General features: G+C 37.3%; 1 protein-coding gene across 7 annotated transcripts in view; it reads right to left on the reverse strand.

Annotated features, from left to right (window-relative positions):
* The window catches only part of ARMC8 (armadillo repeat containing 8), a 109,081-nt gene that overhangs the window by 52,889 nt on the left and 32,532 nt on the right, over window positions 1-23,660 (reverse strand). For 5 of the 7 annotated variants that reach the window (XM_070794282.1, XM_019961999.2, XM_070794293.1 and 2 more), the window contains 7 exons: window positions 12,731-12,802; window positions 11,242-11,384; window positions 11,040-11,137; window positions 7,647-7,739; window positions 3,634-3,714; window positions 965-1,040; window positions 778-868 (listed from right to left, as the gene is read on the reverse strand). In XM_070794282.1, the coding sequence (XP_070650383.1) occupies window positions 778-868; window positions 965-1,040; window positions 3,634-3,714; window positions 7,647-7,739; window positions 11,040-11,137; window positions 11,242-11,384; window positions 12,731-12,802 (654 nt within the window). The remainder of the gene's footprint in view (window positions 1-777; window positions 869-964; window positions 1,041-3,633; window positions 3,715-7,646; window positions 7,740-11,039; window positions 11,138-11,241; window positions 11,385-12,730; window positions 12,803-23,660) is intronic. The other 2 variants (XM_019961996.2, XM_019962000.2) reach the window with 1 other exon arrangement.

Below are 23,660 nucleotides of genomic sequence, written 5' to 3' on the forward strand. Positions count from 1 at the left end.
CATGAGACCATTACCTTACTAACAAAAAGGCAAATGCTGCTTTGAAGACAAAAAGCAGATGAACAAAAAACACAAACCACATAAATAAACAGAAAACAGAAAATTCATGATGCAAGGATGATTCACTGAAAATTCCTCATCTGGGCCAAAATATTAGAGCCATAGCTTCTTAAATATTGGAACTAAACCATTCACTTAGCACAGAACCCTACACAACAGGTATTAACTCTATCTGGTAATGAATTGATAATTACAGAATTAACATGTATTGAATGCTTACATGAGCCAGGAACTGTGCTAATAAGAACTTTAAAAAACTATTTTATAAATGGTCTCTATGAGAATCTTTGTTTTGTTTTTCTAAAGAGGAAGAAGTCACATTCTCTGAAATCATGCCTTGGTTATCAACTTCAACTAATTCTGTTTCTTTATATTCTCCTGACAATACTTAGCATAATCTGTGTTGGTTAAATCTGATCTAATTCTGTCTTATTTCAACTGAAATACAAGGAGAAGGGAATGTACTGAAGTAATTTCCTGTAGGCAGTCTTAGATGTTATGAGAGTTCTTGTTCTGCATGCAAACTGAGTACAAAACTCATAACGATTTAAGAAGATGACATAATCCCATGACTGTCAAACTTCAAAATCCCCAAACAAGATGGGGATTGAGAGTGAGCTGACTAGGCCGTCCACGGTAGACAGGAAAAGCGCTGTCTCTCTCCCCACAGTAGACAGGTGAAGCTGGATCGTTCTCCCACACCATCTTCACTTTTACCATTTTGCCGATGTCAGCTGCATCTCAATGGGCTTATCCCTCTGTAACATCTTCACAAAAATCTGTGGTAACAACTCTCCATCAACCAAAACTAGAAATAAAACAAGTAACAAGGAGTAAGGAATTTTTTACATCTACAAAGTTCATAAATTAAATCATGTAGGTGCCACTGAAAGTTCCAGCCTACCATTTACCAGGGTCATCGATACCTGGGGGTTTTCAAAAGCTAAAACTGAGAAGCATTTCAGTGCTTGCATTCGAACCTATAAAAATAAACAAAGTATTTATTTTAATTTTGCAAATACGAATTTTAATCTCTCAGATTCTAAAGTCTTCTGAAGAAATAACTATTTAAATCTGCTTGGAGTACTAAAGGAAGGGTTTGAGGGAATAAAAATAAGACTTGTATACCTGAAGAGTACAGTAAATTAAAATTAATTATAAAAAGTTAAAATTAATTTTGAAATAATGGAAAAGAAAGAACAGGAAAGAAGTAGCAACTAAAACTGAATTAGATAAATCCCAATCAAATTTAAAAAGAATGCTGTAAAAAATACAATGTTGATAAGGCAAAAGGAACTTAATAACAATAATAACTAATTGCTTTTCAAGTGAGACATTTCTTATTCCCAAATTGCAAACCAGAGAACTGAAGAGAAGACCAAAAAAAGTACTCTTATAGTTTGAAGTGAGGGAAGAGAACAGGAAAGAAAGTTATAAAAAAGTTCAAAAGAGGACTAATTCAACTTTCGAAATACTTATGAATTGCGTTTTGTTGTTTTTGTTTGGTTGCTAAGTCATGTTCGACTCTTTGCGACCCCATGGACAGTAGCCTGACAGGCTCCTCTGTCCATGGGATTTCCCAGATAAGAATACTGGAATGGGTTGCCATTTCCTTCTCCAGGGGATCTTCCCAACTCAGGGATCAAACCTGTATCTTCTGCATTAGCAGGTGGATTCTTTACCACTGAGCCATCAGGGAAGCCTGTATGAATTATGCTGCTGCTGCTGCTGCTGCTAAGTCGCTTCAGTCATGTCTGACTCTGTGCGACCCCAGAGACAGCAGCCCACCAGGCTCCCCGTCCCTGGGATTCTCCAGGCAAGAACACTGGAGTGGGTTGCCATTTCCTTCTCCAATGCGTGAAAGTGAAGTCACTCAGTCGTGTCCGACTCTTAGCGATCCCATGGACTGCAGCCCACCAGGCTCCTCCATCCATGGGATTTTCCAGGCAAGAGTACTGGAGTGGGATGCCATTGCCTTCTCCATGAATTATGCTACTATACCTCAAAACTAGGTAACTGGTCTGGGATGACACCTAGGCTCAAATTTTTGACCATACACGACACAGTTTATTAAGTTGTTAGTTTTCCTTTTTTCTGTTCAGTTTTCACCAAATGACCTAATCCTTACTTCTAAGTCTGACTAAGGTTCTTCTGTGGAGCCTGAGAGTGGCAGGATAGGTAGCTGGGATGTGAGGAAGCCCTGTCCCTCACTTGGGTGATGCTCTGCAGCACAAGCACAAGCCCACAGGTGGAACCTAGAATATGTTCATGACACTTTGTCAGTGGAGCAAACCTTGGCAAGAGTAGTTATCAAAACCTTTTTCCTTCCACAACCTGTAACTTGTCATAGTAGATAAGGAAGTCTAGTGTGGAAAAGAAAAGAAAGAAATGGAGGAAGAACTAGGGGAATTAATGAAGCTAGAGGATGGAAAAGAAGAGCAGTAGATCACCACCCCAGCAACTGTTTGTTGATGTATAAGTGCTGACTGGTCTCAGCCTATAATGCTCTGTGTAGAGCAGAGGAAGCAGTTCTAGCATATACTTCTTCCCCTTGCCTCTAGCTAGTTTCAAGCTGGCTCCAGTCCCCATTCCTATCCTTCCGAGATCTTCACCAAGATCTATTAATAACTCTGGATGTCTGGGGTAGGGAAAACATACATATTAGCAGGCCATACCTTCAATAAAGCTAAGGACCACAACAGCAGACTAGGATCAGCATAAATGGATAGAAAACAAGAATGACTGCTTCTCTGCTCTAAAAGAAATTCCTACCATACTTAGTTCTAATGTGACACAAGAAAGACAATGTCCCAATATTTGCTACAACTTACCAATGGGACAATAATGAAACGATCAAAGTTTTAACTAAATGCCTGACAGAGTATCATGATACTGCTTACCTGTATATAAAAGATAGTAAAGAAATTAAATTAACACATCTGAAAACCCTTGATTTTTTTTAACTCAAAATAAAAAATAGAACACATTTTAAATGTCAATGTATATGTGGGTATATGCTATAAGTTTTGGAGAAGGAAACAGCAACCCACTTCGGTATGCCTGCCTGGGAAATCCCACAGATAGAGGAGCCTGGCAGGCCACAGTCCATGGGGTTGCAAGAGTTGGACATGACTTAGCAATTAAACTACCACCACCATGCTGGAAGTTTGAGTCAATGTGGTTAAATAAAGATTTCAAATAGGAAATCAATCCAAAGTCTTTCCTAATCTAGCAAGTGAGCCAGTGCTCCTACATACTTCAAGGTACATGCAACTTTGGCACTGACACCATACCAGAAGAGATTACTAATGATCACAAGTAAAACTCAGTAGCAATTTATACCACAACCATATCCTAAAAAAAGAAAAAAAAAAAAAGGAAAGGCAAGGTAGATTGCTTTTAAAAGCATTCTGTAGGAAAAACAATGCCTCACAACATTTTAGTGGTAAAATACGATTCTTGATCACAATATCTACCAAAGAAACAACAAAATATGTGGGCCTCTTTCCAGACCAAGACTCTAAAAACTAAAAATAAAACATAAAAATCAGGCCATAATTTTTAACATCTTACTTTGTAAGATACTGAGGTTAGTAGGTGAGCAATATTCTGAACTGCACCATGGTTAAATAAAATTGTTTGATGATCTGGACCCTGTAAGAAAAGAGAAAATACATTAAGAAGAGTAATAATTCATTCCAATAATACATTTACTTAAAAGGGGAAAACCACATTCATTGCAATGTAGGATTTTCAGTTCTACATTTGTATAAACCCATTCCCAAAGAGCAGGGTAGACACTGTTTTTAGTCCTGCAAAGGGCCGTCACAGTTTACCTCTCATCTCAGTTCTCTAGAACGGCTCGCTGGCCCCTTACCTCCCCAGAATAAGGAAGGGGGCACAGAATATTCTGACGTTGGCCCTCATCATTACAGCAATAGAAGCACTCCAAATTTTGCATTTCACTTGCACACCCTTATCTCCTATGCCCAAGGAGACAGTGTAGTCATTCTTATAACTTAAGACTGATGACTTAGTCAGAGGAAGTCTAAAACTAATCAGCTGCAAGAGAAACTGGACCAGAGCCCAAGCTACCTCCACACATCAGGGAGGTCTGAGCAGTGGCTGGTGGGAAACAACACTCTGTAACTGGGAAGTAAACATGTTTTAGTTCTCTTTCTCTCTCATTTCTTTTAAAATTACTACTTCTTAGAGTTAGTAGGTGAAGAAATAGGAAAATTCAGGTATTTTATTCTTTACTGACTCTGTTTTCTACTAATCAATTCATTGAAGATCTTCAAAGTGACTAAAGGTTAATGCAAGGCTTCAATTTTCCCAGTACTTAATTCATTTCTTTTATATCCCACCCATCCACTCAAATAATGAAAAGTCAATTAAAGCCAAACAAGGATGGTATTTCATGTTTATCATTATTTAGGACATAAAAGTGTAGCATCAAAAAGTAGGCTATCTGTCTGGATTCAACAGAAGAAACCAGTTCCTAGTGTAGAAAAAGAGCTCTTAAACTAGCTTCTCTAATTCACTGTTTAGCTAATAACGATCTTACAGATGCTCATTCTTTCTTAGACCAAAATATCCATCATTTGAAGTGGAAAGATTAGCATTTTATTACCTCTGAGTAGTAAAAGAGCCATATTCTATTTTATAGGCTCCTAAACATTTTATCTATTATTGCTGCTGCTGCTACTGCTAAGTCACTTCAGTCGTGTCCAAATCTCTGCGACCCCATAGACAGCAGCCCACCAGGCTCCCCCATCCCTGGGATTCTCCAGGCAAGAACACTGGAGTGGGTTGCCATTTCCTTCTCCAATGCATGAAAGTGAAAAGTGAAAGGGAAATTGCTCAGTCGTGTCCGACCCTCAGCGACCTCATGGACTGCAGCCTTCCAGGCTCCTCCATCCATGGGATCTTCCAGGCAAGAGTACTTGAGTGGGGTGCCATTGCCTTCTCCGTATCTATTATTAAGAGTACTTAAAAAAAACAAACAAACAGCAATTTCTGTCTTAATTTTCACACATTTAAAAAATTGAAGTTTAATTGATCCTATACATTTTCTAACTTCTAATCACCACATAATATTCCACAGTTTACTCATGCAAACCCCCATTACATATTTTAAGTAGTTTCTAATGTCTCACTATTATAAACAATGTTTTGTTGAATATTAGTAAAGCTGCATCTCAGTGCAGATTCTTAGGGTATGAGGACAAATTCCCAGAGTACAACTTCTTGATATTATTTATCAGTATATATCCACTCAGAACAGTACAAACTTACTTTTATAATAACTGAAAATACTGACATTCCCAGGGCTACAACTTCTTGATATTATTTATCAGTATATATCCACTCAGAACAGTACAAACTTGCTTTTATAATAACTGAAAATACTGACATTCCCAGGGCACAGGCTTGAAGTGTATTCTTTTCCTATTCTCACCCATGCATCTGCAGTTACAATTACAGGCACTCCTTATTGGGTATCTGCTACCTGTGGGGCCTGCTCTAAATGCTCTATTTGAATTGACTCATTTGAAACATGAGTCTCTGGCTTATTCATTATAAGGGTAGTGGTGGAGATTATGATGGGGAAGCCAAAGAAAAGAAGGGTCTTCTAAGAATCTGATCCATTTTTTTCTTACCTATTAATAAATACATTACTAGAATAAATTATGAAGATAAGCCTCAGTTAGCCTTGGCTTACAAATTTTAACATGCTGACTTATATACAGGTAATGTTCAGCAGAACAGCTAAGTGGGCAGGGGGCTGCCTTTACTCCCTGTACTTCACTGCTCTCCCATTGTATTCAGCCAATCTGTCCCCACTTTCAGGTGACCTAATACTAATAGATTATTTTATACTCTTCAAGACATTTCACATATATACAAACAAATACCCAAGTATATTCTTTCCCCCATTTTAACACAAATGGTAAACTAATACTATATATTTATATATAAAAAATACTATATATAAATACTTGTTGTATAGTTGCTAAGTTGTATCTGATTCTTTTGTGACCCCATGGACTGTAGCCTGCCAGACTCCTCTGTCCATGGGATTTCCCAGGCAAGAAAACTGGAATGGTTGCCAGTTTCCTTCTCCAGGGGACCTTCTCAACCCAGAGACTGAACCCGTGATGTCTACATTGGCAGGTGGATTCTTTACCACTGAGCCACCAGGGAGGCCCCATATAAATACTACATATATACACAGATAGTTAGACATTTAGATTGTTTTCAGTCTTGGAGTTATGTTTAGAAATTATGGTGAAACACAAAGCAATTCTCTGTACATACTGTTCTCCATCGCTTACAAGACATTGTACCTTTTAATTCCTCACATCCTTTGTCCAAATTGCAGCAAATATGTTACAAAAGAACCTCTTCCTTCTGTGGTTGTAGACAGGATTGTGTAAAAACAATTACAATGAAGGAATGAGTAGCTGAGCCAACTAAAGAGGAGGAACTATTGTTCTATTCTTATTAAGTCTCTCTTGAATCTCTCCAAATCAACCTGCATGAACCTGGAGTTAGTGAAGCAGTCTCCTCAAGGTAGGAAGTACATAAGCCCTCATGTTCCTAAACTAAACACCAAATAATTGGTCTCAAAATCTGAATAACTGCTTAGGAAGTGGCAACAACTTAGAAGTTAGGGTTTCAATCAATATTCTTACTAGCCTTCTTTTGCTTCTTAATAAATCAAGGAGAGAATTTCAAAACTTTAATGATGATTAGCTTAGAAAACAAATGTTTTAGAAACCTCTTTATCTCCCCTGACCAAAGTATGTAAATTTATTTCATATTGATACTAGTATATGCAAATTTGTAGATCAGTCTTAAAATGCTATTACAAATCTTATAACTTCAGGCTTGTATGTAAACAATACAAAAATAAAAAATTTTTATAATTAATGACAATACAGAGATCATCAGATCAGTTGTTTTCAAAGACACATGTTGTTAGTGTATCAGTAGGGAAATCAATATTGCATTTTAGGCTATTACTATTGTCACTGCTCCATGGGTTTATACATGCTACAATGTTTCCTGAAGTCTAGTTATATTTAACTATTTAAACTGATGGATAATCCTGAGCAGAGCTAGCAAATGTTACTTATCAGGCTAAAAGAAAGCTGAGTTCTGTTAGTGGCATGAGGGTGCTTGTAAATTATAAAAATGTCTTGCATACAGGGTATTTGTTGCAGCACTGACTGCACAAGACTGGAAACAAGCTAAATGCCCAATGGTAGAAAAAAAGTTGAATAAATTATTGTACATCTATACAATAAAATACTATTCATCTGTTTTTTAAAAAAGAAAGAGGAAGCTCCTTATGTACTGATATGGAATATCCCTCAAAATGTTAAGTAAAAAATGCAAGGTACAGAACAGTATGTATGGTCTGTTACTATTTGTGTCAAAAAAAAAAAAAGAGGGGAAATTATATACATAGGTCTGCTTATATGTGTATAGATTAGCTCCAGGAGGACATACCAAGAAGGCACATCTCCTGAGGGCATACAAGTGTTTACATTATAGAGAACAGTTATCCTGGTTCTTACTTTACAGCAGTGTGAGAAGATCTGACAGATGTACTCCTGGGTGTAGCGGGACCTGCTAAGCAGCGCCATGAGGTGCGGTATCACCGTGGCATCCTGCAGTGAAAGGGAAGCAGAGCAGAGCAACAGGGAACTCAGACTCGGTGAGTGTCTTTAACACTGATTTCCAAGGACAGGTACACATGTAAGCCTCTTATCTTAATGACAGTAAATCAAGTCTGTTTAAGGAACATAGCAACACAAAAGCAACATGTAATCAAAACTGTCTAGGCAAAGGACAAGGAAAGGGGCTTCAATTTTCATGCTTGATAATAAAATACAAGAACAAGAAATTCTCAATCTCTCTCCCATAAACATCCCCACAATAAAACAAAATCATTTCAATAAGACTTGACATAATCTATTCCAAAACCAAAATGTGACATAATTAATAAGATAAATACTTATTACATAGCTTATAAGGAGGAATTACTGTATTAAAATAAAAGTTCACAATTTTGAAGTCTGAGATGTTATGGTAAGTATCAGTAACAGATTAACACTTCTAATAACTGTAGTGAGCTAATTTCTGTCTTCACAAGACAAGACAGTTTATATAATAGCAGCTTCTCACTTACAGCCCACTCTCTGCCTACTACTGACACTTCACAACATACATGATGGTACAGAAGAAAGAAGAATCCACCCAATCTGCCTCAGGGCTCTCAAAAAATCTGCTCTTTCATGATTTAAACATTGAGAGGATATTTGGCCCAAACCACAGATGGAAAAGGAGACGTAGCTCGAGTGCCCTAGTCAGTGCTGTTGTAGGTCCTGCAGCAATGCTTTTCAGATATGAACGCACATTGCATGTATGTTCTCAGGGGATATTTTGTATGTATAGACTGATTCTGTAGGTCTGAAGTACTACTTATGATTTCGCATTCTATCAAACTCCCAACTAATGGTTGATGTTGCTGGTCCACAGACCACACTTTGACAAAAGACAACAGAGAGCAAGGAAGGAAACGTAAAAGAATACCACTGTTGGGATAAACAGGGTTTGTGGGGTTTCCCTCAGTACGAAAAGAATGCCCAAGACACATAAAAGCTAAGTAGGAAAACAGTAGGCTATTTTTGTAGAAGATGCCTACAAATAGAATCTTTTCCCCTTGCTTGTTATAACCCTGTGTTGTCATAAACAGTTTAAACACAAAATGAGGGAACTTCCTGGCAGTCCAGCAGTTATGACTCAGGGTGTTCACTACTGTGGGCCCAACGTTCAATCCCTGGCCAGGGAACTAAGATACTGCAAGCTGCTGGTTACATATCTGCAGTTTCTGGTTGATTAAACAAGGCAAAGAACAGTTACATAATTTCCCCCAAAGTCACTCATCTTATAAACAATTTAAAACTAGACATTCTGCCCTCTTCAACAGGATTGTGTGCTCGTTAGTTTAGTGCCTGAGTTGCTATGGCAGCTGGTCTCTATACAATCCTACCCACAGATGTCAGTTAGTTACACTGAAATACTACTCTCTGTCATTATCCCACCCAACATTTTTCAGTCTCCACCGTCTCTGAGGCATAAAATTGTTTCATAATTTAGGTATCCTACGAAAGTCCCTTAAGTCCCTGTGTCTTAATTTTTCTTGCAAAAAGAAGCTAAGTTGGTATATAACAGCATTCTCCAAATTATGCACCACAATCCATTAGTAGATCATGAAATCAATTTAGAGAGAGAGAAGGAAGGAGCTGAGTAAGTTGACCAGGGTCAATTCCTTCCCCATTACTGGGCTGAGGGTTGGGGGAAAAACTTCTAGGGTAAAGAAGATGAATGATTGGCTTAATTTCTTTGTAAAAATGACAATCGGAAATCCTTAAGTAAACAGACTCATATTCAGATGGAGAGTTCTATATAGAATGCTGTGAGAATGCTTCCTCAATTTAGAAGTGCTTACGGTAAACCAGTGGTTCTCAAAGACAGGTTCACGGACCAGTAGCATCTGGTTTACCAGATACTAAAGTTTACCAGTTATTGGTAAACTTATTCAGTCCAGTTCAGTCAACTTATTGGAAATGCATATTCTCAGGCCCCATCCCACACTGACTGAATCAGAAACTCGGGAGGTAGGGTCCAGGATTCTGTGTTTAATAAGCTCTCCAGGTAATTTTGGTGCCTGCTCAAGTTTGAGAACCACTGTAGTAAATGGTCTGGATTTATGAGGCATGGCTCCCCAAAGAATGTTACACAAATCCTTGAGGTGCAAATTCGAGATGCTTCATAATTTAGCTTCCTGCTGTGTGAGATGACCCACAAGCCTCATTTACAGACCTTAGGCATCATTACAGGCCAGAGGAGCAAGTGTCTAATGCAGGAAAAACAAACTCTGAAGGCACGTGACATGTCCCTCTCCCTGCTTGCTTTGCCTGTGCCTCCTGACTACTTATATTCTTGAAGTATTTGTAAAACATGACCCTGGACAAGATCTCTGATACATATGTGTCCACTTTGAAACTATGATTCTACATCTCAGCTCAGAGAATCACAACCAGCATTTTTTAAAATGAAAAAGAATAAAATAGAAGTCAGAAGGCACCACATTTATGCAATTGTTTTGTGAAGACTATCTCAAGATACTCCCACCACCACTCTGCGCCCCCACCTCCCACCCCCCACACACAGTGTAGCAGTGGAAAATATAATTCTTACTGTGAATTGTGGATAAGGGAGTTTAAAAAATACTAGCCGTGATAATTTTATTAAGAAAGCCCCAGATAAGCAACAGATAAAAATACACCCTAATAATCCCTGAAGTTTTTAAAAATCAATGAATGACTCTGAAGATCTTTAGATTCTCTCACATGTATTCTCTGATCCTAGCCTGGTAAGTAAGCCTCTAACAAGTGCTTCTGGTTCACCTCTCCAGCTGAAATGAACAATGATTCCCTTCCTGCATTAAACTGTTCTGTCCACTGTCCTGCATATTCTCTTTTTCAAAGATATGTCCTAGAACAGCTTCTTTTCTCTACACTTTTTGAAATCTTATCCATTATTCAAGACCAGGTCAAATTCTACCTTCTCCATAAAGCTTCTTCTACCAGATTTAACCTATAGTGAGTGCATTAAATGTGTTTCCTTTATGTGTACATATTAAGAAATTAAGAAGGGTCTTTACAAAACAAAAAACAACAAAAAAACCCAAGCTTATAAATTTCTCAAGGTCTGGGACTATCTTTCACTGCTTTACAAAGCCTAGAACATTTGATATTTGCAAATTAGCAATTCAAATACTTCTTGAGACTTTTCTATAACATAATTATCACAGCTGAGATCAGTTATGAGATGCTAAGTAAATCAAAAGTATGCTGTTAGTAAAAATGTAACTTGATGATTGAAAAACATCTAAAACTCACTGTATACAGTAGTTCCTCTGGAGTGACGGGACTGGTGAAGATGGTGCGCAGGCATCTGAGGCAAGCTTCAATGAACTTCAGGTCTGGGGACAGTAGTCCTGTTAAGAGAAAACAGATTTGAGACTCATGCTTTCAACTCATATTTAAAACGCTGCAAACTGATTCTACTTTTTACCTGTATAAAAATGACTTCCTTACATACCTTGCAGTAAGGCAGGGATAATATGGCAATCTAGTAGAGACTTAACATTGTTTTCAGTACCCATAGCAAGACTTCCCAATACCACTGCACATTCAGTTTTCAATTCTGTGCTTGAGGTTTCTTGCTGAAGCAAGTACAATAATCTAAAAAGAAAGAACTTGATAAACAGAAGAGACTAAAAAACTTAAAAGTAAACATTAGCTAAAAGTAATGTTACAGAAAAAGGCTACCAATACATCCTACACACTGAAAATATGGTAGGTGAGTTTACAGGCTGCTAGGAAATGGTCATATCTTTACATAAGCTGTTAATTTAATAAAGGAATATCAGCAGGGCGGAGAACCAAAAGAGATTTTCTTCTTTTTGAACAACAGAATTATCATATAATCTTAGTGTATCAGAACTTCAAATCTGAGAGTTGTCCACAAGTGATGTCTATGGAAACAGCCAGCATGACAGTCTACATTATCTGCCACTCCAAGATATGAAGACACCCAAAGCCAAGTGCTGGTGGATCTTAAGGACCCTGAATATCCACTACTACAGTTCAGAGATCACAGACGTCTAGCCTAGAGGGAATACTCAGAGTTGTTGTGCAGTTCTTCAAACAAGGGACGTTCTCTTCTTTCTCTACTTCTCCTATTTGGGGCATCAAAAGATCTTCTTATATTCTAGGCTAGCCTGTCAAAAAACTACTCCCCAAATTCCAATTGTCTACAACATATGACTATCTCCTTTATGTTCTAAGGTACATCCTTCATGCTCCCTAAAGCGTATTCATATATACTGAGCACTAGTCCCCTAAGAAAGGCTGCTGACAGCTTTACAGTTACCAATGGTTGATTATAATATAAACAACAAAACCATTAAATAATCCTACATTAAAAGACAGGAAAGAAAAAAGAGAAGAGAGAAAACCAAAACATTTAAAAATTCAGAATGAAAAATTTATAACTGCACATAAAACTTAATTCTGGGTAGCAAAGGCAAAGAAGCAGTTAAACAATTGTCACTGTCTGCCAAAAAGAAGCTTAATAGCTTCATCAGAAGACATGAAACTTTCTATGTAAATTTAAATGCCAGCAAATTCTAAAACTAGAAAAGCAGGGTCAAAAAAAAAATTTTTTTTTTAATTTTAAAAAGGGTTTTGAGAATCCTAAGAAATTATTATCCAATCATATAAAAGTTGCCAGAGCTCTGAGGAGACAAGGAAGAATCACGTTGATGTACACTGCTTATCTACCCAACGTGTCCTTTTATGGCAGGGTCAATGATCTTCCCAAACCTCTAAAAGGTATTCATATATTCCATTCCCTGGTACCTTATTTTTTTTTTTTAAGAGATGCTTCATATACTTCAAAGCATTTATTTAAAAAAAAAAAAAAGTAGGACAGACAATACAGAAAAAAGATGAGTCTTATGATTGAGAATGAGAACACATCTGAAACTTCATATGAACAGCAGAAAAGGGGATGGTAGCAAACTTACCTTGGAACAGCTCCTAAAACAATGAGGTTGGCTTTCTGCTTGTTGTTTCCAATTACAGCATTTTTCATGTCTCTGAATTCAAGGAAAAGAGAAAAGGGTAAGATGTGTTGAGGTACTAGTTTATCTTTATTTTACAGCATCTTGGATTGTCAAGTACAGATGTTAGTGACAAAGTAAAACCCTGACGCTTCTCCACTTGGAGTGCTAACCAGGACAGAGACAGGGCTGTGCAAACCTGGGGCTATGAAACAGGAGGGCAGTGGAGGGGGAGTAAGAGACAGCTTGCGAATCAGCAAAAGACTTTCAATACAAAGAAAGCCGAGTTCTTAAAAAAAAAAGGCCACCAATCTTTTGAATAAAAAGAAACACAGGCCATCTTCTCATGTATAGCTCTGGCAGTAGGCAGTAAAAGCAGCCAGCCCAAGGAATGGACCTGACCTTGTTTCAGGGACCATGATTTTACTTTCCTCTTTTTCTGACTTCCTTGGACTGAATATTTCCGTGATTCCATTTTATCTCCTTTATTGTCTGACTAGCTGTACCTCTTTGGGTTTTGTTTTGTTGTTTTGTAGTGGTAGATTTACAGTTTACAATATGTACCTTTTAACTTATCACAGTCTTCAAGGGATAGTGTCCTACTTCATGTGAACTATAAGAGCCTTGCAAACATACTTCCATCTTCCCATTCATTCTTTGACCTGCTGTTATACATCTTTAAACTAGTTAGAAACAACATGATATATTGTACTATTTTTTTTGGCTGCATCATGAGGTTTGAGGGATTTTAGTTTCCCCACCAGGGATTGGACCCCTGCAGTGAAAGTACAGAGTCCTAACCACTGGACAGCCAGGGAATTTTCTATATTGTACAATTTTTGCTTAAACAGTCACTTTTAAGGAGATTAAAAAATACGAAAACATCTTTTATTTAAAGATATTTACTTGTTTGGCTGCACCAGGTCTTAGTTGTGGCATGTGAGATCAAGTTCCCTGAACAGGTATTGAACTGCAGCCCCCTGCATTGGGAGCACAGAGTCTTAGCCACTGGACCACCAGGGAAGTCCCAGAAAATATCTTTTATATTTCCCATTTATTCACCAGTATTTTTTACTCTTGCTACACTCAGATCTCCATTTCTCTGGGAGTGAAACTCTTTTTCACAATAAGAGTATCTCTGTCAATGATCAGTTGGTTCACAAACACATGGTTCTTCTCAAAGGACAGGCAGAGAAAAAATAAACAGCTCAAAATAAGCCCAGTACTTGGAGAAGGAAATGGCAACCCACTCCACTATTCTTGCCTAGAGAATCCTGTGGATGGAGGAGCCTGGTGGGCTGCTGTCCATAGGGTCGCACACAGTCGGACACGACTGCAGCGACTGAGCATGCATGCATTCATTGGAGAAGGAAATGGCAACCCACTCCAGTATTCTTGCTGGAGAATCCCAGGGACGGAGGAGCCTGGTGGGCTGCCGTCTATTGGGTCGCACAGAGTCAGACATGACTGAAGGACTTAGCAGCAGCAGCAAGCCCAATACTAATAAAATGTTTAACAAAAACAAAAAAAAAAACTTAAGGTAATTGGTCAGTAGTGCTATCTTAATATAAAAACACTATGGTTCTCAAACCTTCTTCTTCTTGTGGAAGAAGGCATCAGAGCCTCCCAGGGACACTTCAGAAGTTTATGAAGGTGTCTGGAAATTTCTGGCCATAGTTTTAAAACAGAAAGCAGTTTTTGCAAAATCTTCAAGAAAACTGTACTTTTCAGTATTGTACCTGCCTTGTAAATAAAAGGGAGATTAAACTTTTTATTAAAAGTTACTTCATTTTGAAAATCAAATAAGTGGCACTCATGGTAGATGGGGTCATCAATACCATACCAATATTAGTCCACAGTTACAGCTCTTGCTTTCATACCTCACTGAGTTTTCTAACATGATCATGCTTAAGCACTAACATATTGAAACATTATAAGTTATCTTTCTTTCGTATGCCAAAATACTTGCTGAGCATCTCTCCTAACTTCTCTTTTAGGTGGCAGAGCTCTACAACATATAGAAACTTTTTGTCAACCATTAAAGTTATACTCCTAAAAAAGTCCTGTAATTGGCAAACTATGATCTTAAAGAAAAACAGGATAGAAAACCAGGGGGTAGGGTTGGGGGGTGGGGGTGGAGAGGGAGTTATTAAAATCAATGACTTCATGTTATTGTCAGCTTGTGTTTCCAATACCAACCAATTTCATCAGCATTAAAAACCCTGGTAACGATAATACCCCTCTCCTTAATTATCTTTTTTTATTATTACAGGAAAGTGCTGTTATGATGTGGTGGTCTGCTGAAAGCTGATCCTCCCCGTAAGGCTTTGAATAGCATTTTCACAAGTCTTGAGCCAAACGCTGTACTTGTTAGGCTTCTTCCTATAGCTCAGTGCTTGAGGGCCTTCTCTCTCTCTCTCTCTCTCTCTCTCTAGAATATCCCTCAGATCTTCCATATGATTTATAGCAGATAAGCAGGAGTATTTTGTTAGTTTGTTTGCTCATGAGGACTAAATTGAATGAAGCTTACTATGGTTTTAACCAAGCTCTGATATATGATTTTAAAATTCATGTGATATCGAAGCTTCACTGAGCAAAATATAGTTAATGAGAGACTGCACATCTAGGCTCCTGCCTCCTTATAGATGCCTGCCGTTTTCTTAGAAACTTACTTCCCAGTTGTCAGCTTATAGACGCTAACCTAGCAGTCTGTCATTTTCTTTCTTCTTCTCTTCTCTTAATGTGTTCTGCCTATACTAACGCAGCACATTCATGCATCCGGTAGCTTACTGAAAGTTTATTTTTGCCAGGTGCCATTCTAGAGGCTTTCTATTATGGAATTTCTAATTCTAACATTTTCCCAGATTTCTCCCCATTCTTCCTAAACTGAGCAGAAATGAGTGTCCCTAACCTTATAAATACAACCCAAATATCTGAAACCATGCCAGAGTAAATGTTTTTATAGACAAAAGCAAACAAAACTCCTCCAAAACCAATTTTCCAATTTCCTTACTAGTTTGAAAAATGGACATGAAGGAGGCAGCTGGTAGTTATAGAGTAAATGCAGACTAAAGAGAACACAATTAAAATGTACCAATGGGCCTTTTCTGGCGGTCCAGTGGTTGAGACTCCGTAAGCTAATACCGCAGACATGGGTTCGACCCCTGGTTTGGGAAGATCCTGCATGCCATGGGGCAACCAAGGCCATGTGCCACAACTACTGAGCCTGCGTGCTACCACGACGGAAGCCTCTGCACCTAGAGCCTGTGATCAGCAACAGAGGCCACTGCAATGAGCAGCCCACGCACTGTGACGAAGAGTAGTCCCCGCTCGCCACAACTAGGGAAAGCCCGAGTGCAACAGTGAAGACTCAGCATAGCCAAAAAATGAATAAATAAATAAATTTAAAAATAATTAAATGGACCAATGTCTAAAGAAAACAATTCTTGCTCTAGCTCTAATAAGTAAATATTATCTATACTAAAGAAGAGATGTTAATGCCCTGCAAATCAATTATATTTAGTCATTAATATAAAAGGATACCAGAAGATCATTTCTATGAAAGAGTTAAAAACTGCAAGAGACAATAATCAACACATATATTCATTTTTAGCAGACCTAAGTACAGTGTTAGATTCAATTTCAGAGCCAGCCAAATGAAGCTTCTTTCAGTTTCCAGAGTGTAGCTACTCTCTCTCTCATTTCCTTATCATCCCCTCCCTGTATCATTCCTTGGCTACCTTTACTCATCTTTCAGGTCTGAGCTTATATGTCAGTGTCATCCTCCAGGAAGCATGCCCTGACAACTCCCAGGTCTGGGTAAGTATCCTTCCTAGTGCTCTTTATCATAGCACACTCATTACTTTTTTCCTCTTCAGAGGCAAGAAACCAGTATGATCTGGAAATATCAGAGAAATTACTATCAATGGATCACAAAACATACCATACAGAAATCCATATTTTTGTAAATGAGAAACTCACAATTATAAAGATGGGAGCACAACAAAACTATGCAAGATTTATACATTGCTCTGAAGTTTACAAAGCATTCCATACCTATTATTTAATCTTCATCACAACCTTAAGTAATATTAACCCCATTTTACAGATGAGGAAGCTAAGACTCAGGTTTGGGGCACTTCTCAGAGCCCCATAATAAATAATAGAGCCATTCTCAACCCATGTCTTTTATGCCAAGTGTTTTTTTCCATCATCTCCAGCATATCAGGCATTCAGAACAAACTGACTGAAAAGACAAAAGAACTCAGTAAATGTATTTCTTTTTTCTCCTGTCTTTCAATTTATATAAAATAAAAGCCTGTCTTTTAGTCAAAGACATCCTTTTCCTAGTAGATCAAAAAAATATAATCTCATGTCCACCAGTCTTTAATACTGATGGTGGGAGGGGAATGTCCTGCTTATACACTACTGAAATTCAATGATTTTTATTTTTTTTTTGGCTCAGCACTGTGCAAGGCTCTATGAAGGATACAAAAGCATCACATAAAGAGATGCCTGACCTGAAGAGTTTACAATCTTCTTGAGGAGACAAAAGTAACACTAACAACTAATCACTAAGGCAGTGACATTTTATAAACAGTGTGCTTAGAGGGTTGAGAAAAGGAGATAGGACAAGCTTAACAGGTTTCAAGGCAATGGTAGGAACTAAGATGAACTAGCTTAGGAAATGGCTAGGATTTAGGTAAGTGGATAAGGAGGACAAAGGGGATCATATTGGAAATGGAATATGGCATATTTCTGGGGCAGTACTAGGAGCCAGGACTGAAAAGAACATTCCTTTTAAGGTGGGAACATTAAGCCTGGAACAAAGTTAGAAAAGTGACAGGGGGAAGAGACAAACTAAAGGGAGATGAATTTAAGAGAAATCATGTTCTTGATCAGAAAAAGGACATGAAGGAAGCAATGACAAAGGAGGATAAGCTGAATGTGGAACAGATTGGAATACAATAATTCTAGAGTCAAGAGTAGCAATTAAATGGCTGATGCCCTTCCTTTGTGGCCCCAAGACCCCCTGTGCTTATCATTATCACAACATTCACTAATCAGACTGTAGTGAACTAGCTCTTTAGCTATCTGGTTCCTGCATTAGACATTCCCCAGAGCAGTGACCACGTGCACAATGCACAACACCTACCTAGCACCTGATTGGCACTCAGGGTTTGTTACAGAAATTACTCCACCCAGGTATCTGGTTATATGAGACTGACTAAGTAGCAGCCACAGGAATCATTAATAGAGAGGACATCTTAAGGAAGCAGTTAATAAGATGATTTTATAAGCAGAGAGAAAGTGACATATGACATGTCTTAAATGACTACTTCAAGTCTGGGTGCCTGGGTGCAGGGAACACAGAAAGCTTGGAGAATAATTCCCTTAGCAAGACAAGGATCTATCTTGACTTTATACATACTGAATTATCTTTGAAGATAAGAATATCCAGATAGAAAAGCTAAAATGTAAGCCTTGGGGACAGTTTACTCTTTGAGGATGGGAGAAAAGGAGCCAATATTAAGATGTTATAGAAATACATTTGTCAGGGAACATTTTCAGCTAACATCTAGCTTAAATCTTAAACCTGACCATTAATAAGTAGACTCAAAATGTGGCCACTTTTACATGGAGGCTAATCTTTCAAATTCCTTTCTTTGCTCTTTCGGTGAATAATTTTTAGCATGGTAGAGAAAAAGATCTTGAATATGAAAGCAACATATATAATACTTAATATAGCATACATGTAAACCAGAGTATTATGATATGTGATCAAAACCAAGAGAGAAAATAAAACCACATGTTGCCATTTAAATAGTAGAAAAAGCAAAATAATAATAATTGGAATCTAGACCCATTGGAAAAACAAAGTCTAAGTCAATCAAGTACGAGCATATTTATTCCTAAAAAGTCAAAATAGCATAAATTTTAACTGAAAACCTAATTAGCATCTAAAAATAGAAAATTATATTTAAAATCATTGAAGGCTAGAGCCAAAAACTAAAGATCAATGATGTCATTTTCATTCTGAACCAGTATGACTTTTCACTTACCTGAAAGCAGCTCTTATTTGGAATATGTACATTCATTCTTGATCTAATCAGTGTGAAATAGCCAAAAAGTGGGAGAAGGCAATGGCACCCCACTCCAGTACTCTTGCCTGGAAAATTCCATGGGCGGAGGAGCCTGGTAGGCTGCAGTCCATGGGGTCTCTAAGAGTCAGACACGACTGAGCGACTTCCCTTTCACTTTTCACTTTCATGCATTGGAGAAGGAAATGGCAACCCACTCCAGTGTTCTTGCCTGGAGAATCCCAGGGACAGGGGAGCCTGGTGGGTCACACAGAGTCGGACATGACTGAAGCCACTTAGCAGCAGCAGTAGCCAAAAAGTACAGTAGATATGGAAAACTACAATCTCAGTATAAAGTCTGACCAATTTATGAAAACTAACTTTTTACAAGACATAAGGAAAAAAATACATATTTATGGGTAGCTACAATAAGGTAACAGGATAAACACCCTAACAAAATTATTTGGACTTGGAAAATTACAAACATACTCACTGTTCTGACCCTGTAATAATAATTGCTATGATGTTCTTTCTGGAGAATGTAACATCCAAATATCCAAGTACAAGAAGCATTCTAATAACCAACATGGTTAAGGAATGAAAGTCTTCATATTCCAATTAGAATAACCATTACCGCATGTAAACTGTCAATTTTAAAAGGATTAGATAATGATGATCTATTATTCAAACTAAAGTTATTTTTAATATAAGGCTTTGATTCAGCAGTCACTTGAGACTTATAGTGAACTTCAACTCAAGGCATTTATTATGCAACTGCTGCTGCTGCTGCTGCTAAGTCGCTTCAGTCATGTCCGACTCTGTGCGACTCCAGAGACGGCAGCCCACCAGGCTCCCCCGTCCCTGGGGTTCTCCAAGGAAGAATACTGGAGTGGGCTGCCATTTCCTTCTCCAATGCAGGAAAGTGAAAAGTGAAAGTGAAGTTGCTCAGTTGTGTCCGACTCCCAGCGACCCCATGGACTTCAGACTACCAGGCCCCTCGGTCCATGACTGGAGTGGGTTGCCACTGCCTTCTCTCTACTATATGTATAAACTGAACAAAATTAAGAACTGACAGTAATTTAATTCATTCTTATAAACAAATTACTCTGAGGTGTATATTTTTGGAATGTAAGGAGTATCAGCTACAGTTTTGATTTGTATAAACACTAGTTCAGAAATTAAGAGCTGTATTTAACTCTGTCTTGTCAATATATGGTCACAAATCACCTTACATTCTCCAAAAATGAAAAGTGCAATGTAATAACTGTACTAATAAATGCCAAAATATTTTTATAGTACATTAATAAATATTTTTAATATATGTAATCATGCCAAAGAACATAAAAAATGTGTTAGAACATTATGAATATGCAAGCATACAGTTAAGTGGCTTATAAATATGAAAAGATTTATATACACATATGCGTACAAATATTCCACTATTTTTTAATGTTCAAAGTTAATATAACATACATATACAAACAGCTTAAATATCTGGACACAAAACTATGTCAATTTGTTCTCATAATGTCTGAAAATCTTGCTACTCTTTTAACCAGACTAAACTGTCTCAGGATACAAAGTTTTAAACAAGTAACTCTCAGGAATCACTCCGTTGCATTTGGTATTAAGGTCATCTTCACTCGTGTTTACCTGTAACACCTTTAAAAGTTCAAAGTTAACTTTTAACTGTTAAAATTAACTAACAGGATATTTCTTTTGAATTATCCTAAAACTTATCCTTTAACTTGAAATTTCCAAAAACCAGAGGCTTCATTTTTATGGCAGCTCATATTTTTAGCTCATGCAAGAAAATGGAAAGTGTCTATATTCTACTGAAACCAGAGGTATATATTTCCCTGAAACCAGAAAATGATGTACAGAAAAATCATTACCAAATGATTTCAGCAGTACATTAAAACACTTCAGAAGACACTTTTTAAAAACAGATACTTGATGAAAACCACACAATTCTACAGTATCCACAAATGCCTGCCTTAGTTTATCAGAAAGAGTTTGATTACCTAGTTATCTAGTTCTCTACTTTGATTCAACTTTGAAACTATAAAGCTAGCCACATTTGCTTATACTATCTTTTGCCTTTCAACATAGGGAATATCATCAACATAAGGCCGCATAGGGATACCTATTTTTTTCATGGAGAATCACTAAAGTAAAAACTAGATTCAGGTGCTCTAACTTAGGTATGTCAAAAAGCACAATGTTTAAGCAGCTTTGACCTAAGATCTACAAAAATATTTCAACAGCTATTCTTCTGCAGCTATGAGATTTAACATGGTTGAGCTAACACCAGAGTAACTGCACCAAAAATATCTGTAACTGTTTTAAGTCACACACAGATCACCACACTAGAGGAAGCTCAAAATCTGCAATACAATGTAGCTTATCTGATGTACCTACTCTCTGTTGTAGATGCAGAGGCTATACATTTATGACCTACACAGCTGACCTCCCTGTTCTCTCTGACTCCTATCTGACTCCAAACTACTCAGTTCTGCATTTGAAACCTCGCTTTTCAGGACCTAATTCTGTTTTCAAAGCTTTAATATACCCTCGTTGGTGGTCTAGTGGTTAAGATACGGTGCTCTCAACCTTTAATATAATAGGACCATTCAAATGTATGCTAAATACTGCATTATTAACAAAAAAAAGTTGTTCTACGATAAATCCTCAATCATCACTAACTAGGTAAAATGGTCCTTCACAACACAGGTTATCTACAAAGTTCCCTCTGTTTACAGGTAGGGCTATGGCTCTAACTCAACTGAGTAAATTAGCTACTGGTCATGATGAAAAGTTATAATTCATCTTTAATCTCTTCAATTTTGTTCTTCCCACTAGTGAAAAATCAGATAAATATTGCTAGAAAAATGATAGAACTCTTATAGCTAAAGCTAGTCAATTCTTTTATGCCTTTCTCACTGGGTATTTTAGATTCAAAGCAGATTACTTCAGCCTCTGTTCTTTTCCTTCTCTAAAATTAGAAATCTACCTTTGGTTGTTTATGATCTGTGGCCACCTCCCTTCTACCTGCTTATTTTGGTCTAGTAATGGTCTCTGTATGAATGACTCAACAGTGGCTGTGTAATGTGTATTAAAAAAAAAGAACTGGTCAACTCTCTATTCCTAAACATCATTTTGGTTCCCTCTTTTTGTCTATCAATACTGTATTATTCTTATATTAGATAAGGTTACTTAAAAATGAATACAATGTTAAAAATGTGATTCACTTTTCATTCTCTTGACTATGCACAATTAATTTTCAGGCAGTAACAAAGTTCAGGCAAGAATTAAGTCAGAAAAATAATTTTTTCTCTCTGGGGTAAAGAAAGCTTTATCAAATCATACTACACACACCTCTAGAAGGCCATAAAGTGAAAGGACTTGGGTTGATCGGTCCATTTCAAGCTAAAAATAGATTTTAAAACTATAGGTAGCAATCAGATTTACTGGAAAATGTTATCACTCACATTTTCTTATCTGAATCAAAAATTTCTAGCTCCTCTCCCTCTTCTTTCGGTGGGAATTGTTTTATCTCTTTGATATTTAATATCATGAGATATGATATTTAATATGATATTTAATATCAAGAGATAATGATATCTCTTTCTCTTCTTTGAAAAGAATCATCTTACTTTTGAAGTTGTTTTAAATTAGGGCTGATAACTACTAACCACTGAAGTGCCAATTTGTGGGTATCCACAACATACCAGGTACTAAATTTTATATTTCTGACTTAATCCTTAACAACTTGGCAAGATGGGCAGTATTACTCTCCCTTTACAGATGATAAAGTTGAGGCTCAAGGAAATGAGATAACTTGCCCAAGCATTACACTAGGAAAGGACTGTACTAGGAAATATCAGAGGCAGGTATTTAACTTACAGTTGTCCAGCTTGAAAGCCCATATTCTTTCCACTCTACTACCCCTCCCTCCCCCAAAACCTTTCTTATCTTCTTAGCTGACAGCTAAGTGTCTGAGACTTGACAATTTCTTAAGAGGCATTAAGTTTATCAAACTATATGTTAGTTGGTTTGTAATAATACAGTCTTCCCAGTGTTTTTTATGCTTTATTTGATATTTTATCACCTTTCAAGAAGCTATGATATCTTTGGGTAAATAAGAAATTTCTAACAGTGACAATTAACACTTGAATTAGCTACATATATGAGACACAACTCAAGATACAAGTCTTTCATGATGAATCCTTAACTGAGAAATTTAGCTTTTCTCCTAAACAACCACAGTAGCAGAAATAATTAAAACAACAACAACAATAACATCTTCTATCATTTACTGAACACTTAATGAGTTTGACATTTCCAACTGAACTGTTTATTGAGGAATCTTAAGTGATATCCAGGATTGTCAATTGGCTTTGTATGGGGGGAGTGTCTGCTTGTCTAAGAAAGCATATATCAATTTGACCTATCCCTTCAACTAATATGTGTGTGTGAAGTAAAGTGAAGTGAAGTCGCTCAGTCGTGTCCTACTCTTTGCGACCCCATGGACAGTAGCCTACCAGGCTCTGCTGTTCATGGGATTTTCCAGGCCAGAATACTGGAGTGGGCTGCCATTTCCTTCTCCAGATTTAACAGATGGATTTAATACCACTTACCCTGGTATTAATCAAACTAGACTTACAGGGGTTGATTAAATCATTATAAAGTCTAGCCTAGTTAAAAAGATAAAGGCAAAGTTAACATAATGAGAAAACAAGAAATACCATCTCCTGTCTCTGTAAACTGAGAAGAGATGAAAAGAAGGTGTTAAGTATCCCACGTGGGTCTCC

The sequence above is a fragment of the Bos indicus genome, chromosome 1 (genome assembly GCF_029378745.1).
Source record: "Bos indicus isolate NIAB-ARS_2022 breed Sahiwal x Tharparkar chromosome 1, NIAB-ARS_B.indTharparkar_mat_pri_1.0, whole genome shotgun sequence".
Classification (NCBI taxonomy): domain Eukaryota; kingdom Metazoa; phylum Chordata; class Mammalia; order Artiodactyla; family Bovidae; genus Bos; species Bos indicus.